This window comes from Nymphaea colorata, chromosome 5, assembly GCF_008831285.2.
Source record: "Nymphaea colorata isolate Beijing-Zhang1983 chromosome 5, ASM883128v2, whole genome shotgun sequence".
Classification (NCBI taxonomy): domain Eukaryota; kingdom Viridiplantae; phylum Streptophyta; class Magnoliopsida; order Nymphaeales; family Nymphaeaceae; genus Nymphaea; species Nymphaea colorata.
Window position 1 is genome coordinate 1,798,412 of NC_045142.1, and position 11,985 is coordinate 1,810,396.

General features: G+C 40.3%; 2 protein-coding genes across 2 annotated transcripts; both read right to left on the reverse strand.

Moving 5' to 3' along the window:
• Nucleotides 1–386: 386 nt before the first annotated feature.
• On the reverse strand, nt 387–6,646 carry LOC116254367 (probable LRR receptor-like serine/threonine-protein kinase At3g47570; the record flags this gene model as incomplete). Its single annotated transcript, XM_031629744.2, has 5 exons — nt 387–706; nt 1,747–2,752; nt 2,841–4,466; nt 5,767–5,817; nt 6,629–6,646. Coding segments are annotated over 5 exons (3,021 nt in total), but the record flags the coding sequence as incomplete, so codon positions are not given.
• Nucleotides 6,647–8,715: 2,069 nt separating this feature from the next.
• LOC116254922 (protein PSK SIMULATOR 1-like) lies at nt 8,716–10,885 on the reverse strand. The gene has a single exon (XM_031630571.2). It carries the CDS (start codon nt 10,753–10,755, stop codon nt 9,094–9,096), a length of 1,662 nt encoding a protein of 553 aa, XP_031486431.1. The 5' UTR covers nt 10,756–10,885; the 3' UTR covers nt 8,716–9,093.
• Between the last annotated feature and the right edge of the window lie 1,100 nt (nt 10,886–11,985).

Below are 11,985 nucleotides of genomic sequence, written 5' to 3' on the forward strand. Positions count from 1 at the left end.
AATCTGGTTCAGGCGTCAGGTCAAGCATTAAATTTCGTAAGAGAAACCTAAACCAAATATACAGCAAATTACTAATTGGATTCAATTCCTCTCTATCGTAAGAATCTCATTAAGCCTGATTGTGATCAGATATTCGGCGGAATTTACTTGTTGATATCCAACCTTAATTAACGATACATGACTGCTTAAGCGCTTAATGCAAAGATGCTGAATTTTCCAATCCTTGTCAATACTTTAGTCCAACAACAGAATAGTTTCATAGGTTATATAATCACATTGCAGTAAAAAGAAAAGATAAGCATGCCTAAGCAAGTTTGTTTATACAAAGATGAGAACAAGCAAAGTATGGCAGATCATAAAATAACTCTCATTTACTGTCATAAATTTCATTCGGCAATGTGCTTCAACATTGCCGACACTTGTCGCATGTCGGGTCGATCTTCTGCCGCTTCAGCTGTGCATAGCAAACCCACCTGGAAGACTGAGACCAGTGTTTCTTTCTTCAGGCCACCTTCCTTCATCAGCAACTCGGTATCTGCAACCTCATAAACTCCATCGGGGAATGCTTGGGACACCCATTTTTGCAAACTCAAAGTTTCTTTGAACAGATCGTCTGTTGGTCTTTTCCCAGTGAACATCTCCAGCAACAGAATCCCATAGCTATAGACGTCTCCCCTTGTAGACACTCCAAGCCCCTGTCCATATTCTGCATACAACCACAGCCGAACCTCTAAGTTGCCTAGCTCAGCTTGACTCTTGGGAAAATATCTTCACTTAATTACAAATGCTAGTGTGCATATATATATATATATATATATATATATATATATATATAAGAAAATACATATCTATGAAACAATGCAAGTAAAGTATAATAATATGTATGCATATATTGTTATTGCCAATATCATGTTAAAATGTGTACTAAAAGTAGCATAACTTTATAAAATTATTTTTGTTAACAGATTGTATTTAGGTTATGAAAGATCAAATCTGTTACTATGTCTAACCAAGTAAGAAACCCCTGAGTCAATGTGATGCTCTGTAGACCTTTTGGCTTCAAATAGTTGCGGTCACCTGCTCGACACCTTTCACATGACTGTGTGAGAGGCATTTGCGTCTTCCAGGAAGAAGAAGAAGAAGAAGAAGATGATGAAGAATTACTCTTCCCATTTTTGTCCTTATAAGGCTGGTCTTGCTTTTTCTGATGATGGGAAACCAAGCAACTAGACAAAGTATTGCGTGGAACTTCAATATTATCGGCATGGCCACATCTTTCTTGAGGAATATACAAATGAACGTATCAAACTATTAGCACTTGATAATGGAGACTGCGGGTCCAGCAATAAATCCAGAAGTTCAACATGAACCACAAGATTCCAATGCATTGACTTAATAGTCCATAGTTTCTGACGACTCCGATGGTTGAGAATCGTGCATATTAAGCTAAGGCAGCCAAACAAGCATATCCGAAAGCCTCCAACTCGTGGGGTTTGACCTTATGAGATCATCATATGTGTATAAAGACAAAGATCATGTTGTACTCAAATTAAGCAACACCCAAAATGTAGAAGGAGAGAGAGAGAGAATGATAGATGGATCATATTAAGCAACACCCAAAATTTAGTTTTCCTTTAATTAGCAGAATGGCTTCAAGAAAATCAAGGTGTATCACCATAATTATGAAAGTTTCATGTATGTGTGTGTGTTTGTGGTTGTGTGTAAGAGAGAGAGAGAGAGAGAGACCTGGGGGTATGTAGCCAATAGAGCCTTTCAATCCAAGAGTGCTGCTAATATATCCATGAACTTCTGTAGGATTAGGCAACAGCCTTGCAAGCCCAAAGTCCCCCACATGTGCAACCATGTCTTCATCAAGAAGAACGTTGCTAGGCTTGAGATCACAATGAACTATCGGGTTTTCACAGTCATGGTGAAGATACTCCATTGCACTTGCTACATCTCTTGCTATCTCAATCCTGTGCTTAAAATCTAATCTCTGCAACTTCTCAATTGATTTACTGTGGAGCCATTTCTCCAAACTGCCATTTGACATGAACTGCAGAACCAGAGCCTTGAACTCACTACTTGAACATGCAGTCAAGATCTTGACCAAGTTCCGGTGCCGGACGTTGCGGAGAGCCTCGCATTCTGCTGTGAAGCTCTTGCCGGCGCCGTGCTGTTCTATGTTGAACACCTTGACAGCGACATGACTTCCATCACGCATGAGCCCTCTGTAAACACAACCAAAACTCCCCTCACCAATTAAGTTTTCAGAACAAAAGTTGTTCGTAGCGTTTCTGAGGTCGAAATATGTATACATCCGATGAGGTCCTTCAAATGATATCACGACATCAGATTGGGAGAGACTGGCTTGTTTCTTTCTCCACATCATTATCAACACAATGAATAAGGAAAATGAAATGAGAGATGCGGCAGAAGCAGTCAGTGCAATAATCAGATTTTTCTTGGTACCATTGGAATGTCTTCTAGGAATAGTGCAGTTGGGTAGCTTCAACTGTGGCAAGCCACCACATAGCTTGTCATTTCCCATGAGGAATGCTGAAGTCAGATTCATAAAAATGCCTGCTTTAGGCACTTCTCCTTGGAGATCATTCATGGACAGGTTCATGAACTTCAGAAATTTAAGAGATTGCAGTGAAGCTGGAATCTTGCCAGATAATTTGTTAGATGAGAGGTCGAGGTACTCCATACCCTTCAAATTACCAAGAGAATTGGGAATTGGGAATTGGGCCTTCCAGCAAATTATTCCTCATGCTTAAATATTGAAGATTATCGCAAGACCCAATTGAATCAGGAATACTTCCTGTTAAACGATTCGCCGACAAATCTATCTGCGAAATGGCTTTCATAGTCCCAATTTCTGCAGGCACAGACCCACTCAGGGAATTCCATGAGAGATTCAGCACTTGTGCAAATGAAGGTATGTTAAGAATTTCCTTTGGTATATCGCCACTGAGGTTGTTAACTGAAAGATCAAGCATTGTGAGGCTCTTGCAGTTGCCAAGGCTTGATGGAATTCTTCCAGTAAAGTTGTTCTGGCTCAGGCTTACATGAAAAAGTAGACTCAGATTGCCTAGTGATTCTGGTATCGATCTATCAAACATGTTCCCATCTGCAAAGACCTGCTGCAGATTGGGAATTTTACCAATTGAATCTGGAAAACTTCCAGAGAAGGCATTGTATTCCAAAGATAACAAGGTGAGGCCATTCAAATTACCTATTTCCTCTGGTATGCTCCCCTCCAACTCATTTTCTGCAAAGACCATAAGAGATAACTGACTTGAAAGGTTGCCGATGGATGAAGGAAGCATACCAGTTAACCGATTACCAGCTACAGAGAACACTTGAAGTTGAGTTGAATTTGACAGCGATTTGACGAAATCCATGCCACCTCTGCCACTATTGATTAGCTGATTATACTGCAGACTTAAAATTTGAATTCTAGGCAAGTTACCCAAGTGGGGAATCTGTCCACTAAAACTGTTATAGCCCAAATCGAGGCGCTGGAGCATGGAAGCATTTGATAGAGAAGCTGGTATTGATCCAACAAGTGCATTGCCGCCCACAAAAAGGGTATTCAGTTCGTGCAAAGTAGAGAACAAATTGGTGGGGAGGCTTCCTGAGATCAAATTTGATGCTAATCCCAACTCCACTAAAGAAGATAGATTGAATATTGAAGATGGAATCTCTCCTGTTATATTATTTTGACCCACCTGTAACTTCAACAGTTTGTGAAGCTGGCCTAATTCTGATGGCAGTGCTCCTCTAATGCTGTTCTTGAACAAGATCAGATTCTCCATGAAAGAGAGGTTACCAAGAGAAGGAGGAATGGTTCCAGTGAGATGATTATCACCCACGCTGAGATTCCGAATTTTGGAAAGACCTGCCAATTGGCTTGGAATTACTCCTTCAAGTCTGTTACTGGAGAGATCAAGAGCTGTAAGACTCGAACAGAGGCCGATCGATGAAGGAATGCTTCCTTGGAGTAGATTAGTATTCAAATTGAGCGTGTGCAAGCGATACAAATTCCCTACCTCTGAAGGAATGTTTCCTCGAAAGCTGTTGTTTTGAAGATACAGAGCCTGAAGAAACGAGAGATTGCCGACACGGGGAGTGATAGAGCCTTGAAGATCGAGATTTGAGAGGTCAATGGCTACAACCCTTTGTGTTGTGGAGTTGCAGGTCACTCCCTTCCAAGTGCAGAAGGAACTACTTGTATTCCAGCCAGACAACGCGTTATGTGGATCGTTGGTGATATAAGATTTGAAGGAGAGAAGAGAGGCGTGGTCTGTGACATTGTTGAGTGTCTGAAGCACCATGAGATGAGCTTGGTCTAATGAAGAACAAAGGATTGATGAAGAAGAAAGGATAAAGAAGAGGAGAATTGGCAGAATGGTGGTGTGGGTAGCCATTGTTTCTCTGTATGCAAGGAGTTGATTAACAATCTACAAATATTTAGATTTTGCTGGTAACTTAAAGCAATCTCCTACAGTATCTTCCGACGCAGAAGTCAGCCCTGGCCAAATTGTCCACGAAAACGGCAACAGGGAACAGGGGAATCCTGTTATTGGGTGAGTTTGAATCCTATGAGCTGACATTAATTTGTCAATGATCTGCTGACTTCTAGTAGTAATCTTCAACTATATCCTTTTTCTTCTTTCTATAAAAGCTTGGACCCTAAGATCCGCGTAAATACGAAAACGAACTCCGGATGTGTCGTTGACCTTCGACTCCTCTGGTTAGATCTCAGGTCCAGGGTTTTCTAATATATAAAGAAAAAACATCCACTCTTATCTGAACAATGGATCTTTTCCAGTGTGAAACTCAGATCGTCCTCTGGCCTTAGCAAGCGCAGCCTTCGTCTTTAATTTTTTGTTTTTTTTCTGAAAGAATCCTTGAAAAAAGTGTGTTAGCATGGAAACCTGCTCTATATTCTCACCGCTACGGATGTTCACAAGTCACTAACTCGAACTCGAACTCACCTGATAAACTGGACTTGTTTATTACACGAGTCAAGATTGAGTTAAGAAATCAACTCCACAACATAAACGAGTCGAGCTCCCGGTCAATTAAACTCGGTTAAGCTTGAAATATATATATATATATATATATATATATATATATATATATATATATATATAATACATCTCATTAAGTTATTTGAAAGTAGGTTGCTCAAATGGGCATGCAGGCGTCTCATGTTCATATTTACATGTTGCCTTTTAAAAAATAATTTTTTTAATGAAATGTTTTTTTTGCTCAAGCCAATCTTCGTTTCAAGGTTAATCAAGCCGAGTTCGCGTTTTGAAAGCTTGAGCTAATGAAATCGAACTCGACTCAAGCTCAAGCGAGTTTGAGTTTCTTTCAAGACACTTGAGCCGAGTTTGAGCTGGCTCAGCTTGGCTCATGAACATCACTACTCACTGCCCAAGTAAAAAATTCAAATTCAAAGTCATATGTTAAAAGTAAAAAATCAATTTTTGGAAAAACAAAATTCAAAGTCATATGTTAGCCATTTACATCTGAAAAAAAAAAGAACGAAATTGGTGGTTGGAATGTCGATATATTTGATGTAGATCAGATTATCCAATTGAACTGTTCTGAAAAAATCATATATAAATCATATTGGATTTGAATTTAAGAAATGACATTGCATCAAATTCGAAATATACATAAATATCCAATCGAATTTGGATTCAGATTTGGATCAGATTTATTTTTAAGTAACAATGTCCTTACATTTTAGAAATTGGTAGGATTTGATTCAAAATTTGGATTCAGATATAAATATAAAAACTGTATTCAGATTGGATTTATATTGTGAAATTGGAATTGGATTTCGATATGGCTTTACTTTATTCAAATTAGAATCCGATTGAACATATGAATATCTCAAAGAATGGATATGGTTAACACTGCATAGTCACAAATAATGTTTCGAAGTTTTAAACGGTAAGGTTTTTCCTCGGGTATAATATATCAAGCTTTAAAAAAACGAAAAAAATATGGTAAATTTTTAAAAAACTAAAAATAGAGAGAATAACACAAACATACAAATATACGTAGATTTGCAATAAGCAAGAAATGAAAAATGAAAAAAAAAAACTGCTTGACATTAAAAAAACTGAAAAAAAAAATTAAAGAAACCTGAAAAAAACAAGCGAAAAAACGTGTTTTTCATTTTAAATGTTGTTTTAAAAAAAAACGAGTTTTTAAAGTTTAAAACAGTAAATTAATTCATCGCATTTTTGAAACGAGTGGGCAGTCGGGGTCTCTGTTTTGAATTTCAAAAATTCCTTATAGTAAGAAAGGCACCACCTACATACAAATTAGAACATAGCGAAGGCATTAATTATCCCATAAAGCTGAAAGAAGACCTGAAGAAAATGTGAGCACATTTGTTCACTTCTTAAGATGAAATAAAGAAACATCTCGTCCCTCACAAGAGACCTTGTGGAGAGAATGAAGTAGCAGTCACATGCCGTGGGCACGTCGTCGAACAAACGGGCGGACAAAGTTTGTGACTTTATAAACTAGCCCTTGTCATCAAAGTCCTAAACTATATAACGTGACCACGTCGGACCTAAAAAATCGCAGATTAAGTCACGAAAATAAGAAAGACAGAAATTAATAAGAAAAAATTAGTTAAAATACTTTATGAAGAACATGAATTTCATGACCTCAAAAAACAAAACACACACATGTTACCTACAACATGCACACTTTTAATATTAGAAACAACCAAAATTGACTATTTAAATTGTTCTTAATACTTAAATAGGTTACCTCTATGGTTCTTTTCTTAAAATCTTATTTCGTTAAAAAAATCATCACAAAAAATGCATTCCATTGTTAAAGACTGTGGTCAAGCAATTATTATCGCCAATACACCTTTTAAGATAGTTTTTAATGACAAGAAATAAGAGAAAAAAAAAGCCATAGGTAAAAACTAAAAAATGATCAACTTACTTAATATATATTTTGTATCAACTTATAAGATCATATTGGTAAGGTTAGAAACACTTTAAATATCATATTTAACATTTTTTCGTATTTTCAATCTTTTTATTTTAAATATGTATAATGACTTTCACATGCAACATAATATTGAATTTTTTAAAAAAATATCTAACTTTGGGACTTGAGTTCCCCCCAAAAACAAAAAACCTTCTTAACATTTTTTATAAGTGCATTGTATCGTTGTTCTCCATAATACATTATATAATGCACTATATTAGACATAGCACTAGTTGCCATTGAAAGCGGATCCCAATTAAGAACGCTAAATTCCTCAAAGCAAAGAAGTAAGAACCCTTCTTTTACGATAAGCATGTCCATAATAGTGCACATATACAAAAAAGGTCGTGCTTGTCAACCAATAAATCTCTGTAGCACGGAAGTAATCAAGTTAATACAACGGCAGTAAGGAAGGGCAGGTGTTTGGGAGTTAACGGCGAAAGTTCGGCAGTCAAATGCATACTCTGTTTTGTTAGGTGTGCTTTTGTAAAATGTTTAGTCGCTGGCGTGTTTCGTAATCTTTATCTCTTCAAATAATAAAGAGAATTGCAGAGACCAATTTTCGGTCGCTGACTGATGCTTGCAGACACCAATTCACTGCTCTGCGATTCTTGAATCGTGAACCGGTCATCTGGTGATGCCTGGAATAAGGCCAATATACCGAGAAGGCCAAAAACCATGGTTGTCAGCGGGGTTTCTGCAAATTCTTTGACCTCATCAATTTCCAGAGTACCAATCGACCATTTAATGCAATTGATTGGGAGTTGCCAGATACAACCATCTAAATAATGAGGAGAACATCCCTTGAAACTAAAGCTTCAAAAGCTTCTCGTGCTTCATACCTACATACTTTTCTCTGTACCATCTTTGATTTTTTTTTCTTCATTGATGCTTCAATCTGTACTTTCTGCAAATCACTAAAATGTATAAATCTAATATAAAATGCAATAAATGCTGCTATACCATGAAGATGCATGCTAAAGGGTCCCTCAAGTGACAGCAATGCAATACATATACATACAAAACATGCACACACAGAGGCACAAAATAGGTCGACAGCCCAAACAGAGAATTGCAGGTATGACAGGCTCGCTTTCACAGACATGGAAACCTTTTAAAAGGGGGATGAATTGATACTGCATTTTTGAGCATCTTCCAATCCAAACTGCCATAACAAATAATATACATTCCCAGGCATGAAGTTTTCTTGGATTTGCAGCATGACCAAAAACCATGTCATCTCAAGGATCCTTTGAGCTGCAGGAGAATAAGAAATCTTAAACCATAAGCTCAAACCTGAAATGGCGTGCATGTTTTCCAATGAGTTTCATGGGTAACCTGAACCAAAAACTTAGAACTTTTTCAAGAATGCCTCCTCAATCTTGTTTGTAAATCGAGTCACTTGGCAATTTACGCAACTCTGTCAACGAACCAAAACTAAAGAATCATCACGCAGTGGCTTACATTGCTAGTGACAATAGGCTGCCTAGATGTGCGGTCTCTGTACACCAAGTTGTCCAGTTATTTTTCTCCATTTGCACAAAGAATGATACCCATCTCCAAAGCGCCATGTTTCCCTCAATCGTTTTGCAATATCAGCCTCAAGGAAACCAATTTTGTCCAATAACCCATATCAGCTGTTTAAATGGAGTTTTCCTTGCAGATGCCCAACAAATGTATTCTCAAAGATAAGCTGCATGTTGGTGAGATTTAAGAGCTTATACATTTACAACAAATCAAACCACATCGGGTTTTTTATAGAGATATTATTATCAGCAAAGAATTTCTTTCCACATAAAACTTTCGAGAATATAAAAAATTATATACACCGAAAGAATCAAACCTGTAAAAGGAAAAGTAATTAGGAGACTCTGTATAGGCCTCTCATAAGATGTACCACGACGAAGAGCTGATTCTTTACGCACACGACACTCTTTTCGACGAACTACACGCATTGTTGCTGCATCGAACTTCCTGAAAATTGTGGAATTCCTACGACAATTAACGAGAAAACTGACTTTTCCGGTTTCACGCTTGGAGACGCTGTCACCAGCATCAACGCTCGAGAACCACGTTAAGATCTTCACTAGCAGACCGGCGATTTTCATAATGGCAGATGAAACTGAGCCCTACCAAGAGCTCCGCCATAGCCTCCTCCGTCTTCTCCCTATCGGCGAAGTAGAGAGTTTGCATAAGCAGAACGTTGGTCCTGGAGATAAACTGCTGCTGCTCGAAATTCCGCTCGGATTGCCAGCGGACCATGTCGTGAGCTAGCGGCGACAGCCACTCCAAGATGTTTTCAAGCTTTTCTCTGCAGCAATCGGCAGCCTGATCGTCGCAGTCGGCGGATTCTTTTTTCATTCCGCGCTGCCTGTGCTTCGTCTTGATTTTCGCTCGCAGGCTTGTGGGTAGCAACTGATAGAGATCGCACCTGGCATCTTCGCCGACCATATGAGGAAATTGAATCAACCTCTGTACAAGAAGTATGACGTTGGCGTAGCGCAAAGCCAGAGCGGAACCACCAACGGTCGATGGAGAAGCGTTCAATAATCGGTTCTTCTGCCCCGGCACCCATCCTTGACCCTCCAAGAAGTGAAAATTTTGGGTTTCCGATCCATCTTCTGGACCAAAATCGTGAATTTTAGACGATCGAACGCTCTGTTTGTGCTTGACATCTGAGGAGCGGAACAAGCTGTCCGAGTAAAATGCCGTCAAATCCCCGCTCTTTACGGCAAGGCCTGATCCGATGCTCTGAAAAAGCGGCCCAGACCTAGTGACACCAGCACTCTTTGCCGTTGAGGTCCTCTCCAAGGGGCCGGAAAAGTTTCCCCTCGGTCTAGCTTCTGGGAAACGGAAAGCACAATCCGACGCGCGGGGAAAGACTATGGAACGAGACCCCGAATTTCGACCGCTCCCACCGGAAGCCACAGGCATGATCACGATGGCGCTCACCTTGGGTAATCCGGGAACGTGAGGGCCGAAGATGAAGCAGATCCTGGCGTAGATCGTGCAGACCATCCTAGCCATTAGCCCGACGGCCATATCAAAGGTCTGGTTCCAAAGAGATACCTGACGAAGATGCCGGACCCGCTGCTTCTGCCACGCGAACTTCTGCCTGAAAAGCTCGACGTTTGCCTTCGGCCCGCCGAGCGCCCGCCATTGCTGCATCCTCTTGTCCGACGCCTCCATATCCTTCAGCGTCTCGAGCTCCACGAAGAGATCGGCGGTGAGCGAGACGTAAGTCTCCATGGACCTCACCCTCTCGTCGACCTCCACCGCCGGGAACCCCAATTCCCCGATCCCCGTGCCGTCGCGCGCCAAATCGGCGTATATGTGCACGAACCCCCTCAGGCTCGGCTCCGCGCACCGCTGCCCCAGCCTCGCGACGGCGTCGGCTATCCGGCCGAGGTCCTCGAGCTTCTCGGCGCAGGCGAGGCCGAGAAGGAACCCCTCGTCGCGGGAGATGAGCGACGCGACGCCCTCCGACTCCATCGTCTCCGATCGGAGCCGCGACATCTCGTCGTCGCCGAGGGAGCGGTGGAGGTAAACGATCCTGGACATGATCTTGGCGACCTCAAGGGATAGTATTCCTATCTGCCCGGGCGGCCGCTCGGGCTCCGTAAGGCGGCCCTTCTTCTGGCTCTGTTTCTGGTTCTTCTTCCGCCCCTCCAAAACCTGGCTGCGCAGGCGCGCCAACCAGGATTTGACGGTGAACATTGTTCCCCGCCGGCAACCTCACGGTTTCCGGCGCATCTCCGGCGGAAGGAGAGGAGATAGAGGAGCGACCGGTGGGCTGTTGGTGGTCAGGGCGGCCTTAAAGGAAAGAGCTCAAGAGGCGGAGACGCGGTGCGGACCTCGGACAGTTGGATTACAGCGATGGAGGGGAGAAGCCAGCCTTTCATTTGGGGGCCCCGCCTTTCCCGCCAACTGGGACGCACTGAGACGCAAGGGAAGGGAAGGAGCTTCCGATTTTTGTTCTTTTTCCCCAAATTCTGTTTCAGGACCTTATTTCCTCTATTATCATTTAAAGCGCCTTATTTTTTTCGAATTCATCGATTTGACTGCTCTAAAGTCTAAACCTTTTTGTTTTTCCTCTCAAGGGTCCATAAATAGAAAATAATTGTTGTGTTTTTCCTTTTTACCTTGCCATGTGTTGGCCAATTGACTGCCACACGATAAAGAAAGAATGTTTTTATGTCCTTGAGTGTTTGATTTTATGAATACCAATTACTTTTTAAGAACCCAAATTTGTGACTTTTAATTTCGCTCAAAATATTACATATTTGTTCCAAACTTTTAATTTACAAACACTTGTGAGTGTTTGATTGTTTCAGCTTTTACATTTTGAGATTCTGAGTTAACTTAAGTCAACTTCTATTTTATGGTTCTAACAAACTATAGATTTCAAAATGGTGTTCTTAAGATCTTGTTCATGTTTTAGCTCTTAAGTTGGAAAAAAAAAAGGGCGAGGTTTGATTTGAGATCCATCTAGGTAGGTTATTTGTAATGTCATTTCATCATAGTCGGTTGAATGTGAAAAACAGCTAATTGCATTTAAGTAAGTTTTGCTACATACCATTGGTTGTTATGTGCATTCTACCTGCGATGGTTCAGCACCAAAAGTACTTTATGAAATCTATGAATTTCAAATAAATCTTTACAATTAACGACTTACCATTATCATTAGTTGCTATGTGCATTCCACCTGCGATGATAAAAATTGTTCAACACTAAAAGCGCATTGTAAAATCTATCAATTACAAATAAATCTTTACAATATTCAAACCAAATATTTTATATTCTTCTTAAAAGTCGAAGATATAAACTATAGTTATAAAGTCTTCTAAGAAAGACAGAACACAACAGTGAGAGTAGGAGAAGAAAATGGTTTTGGAAACGTAAGACGCGTTGGGGATTTTAGATGAAATGTTGGTTTTGAAAGGAAAG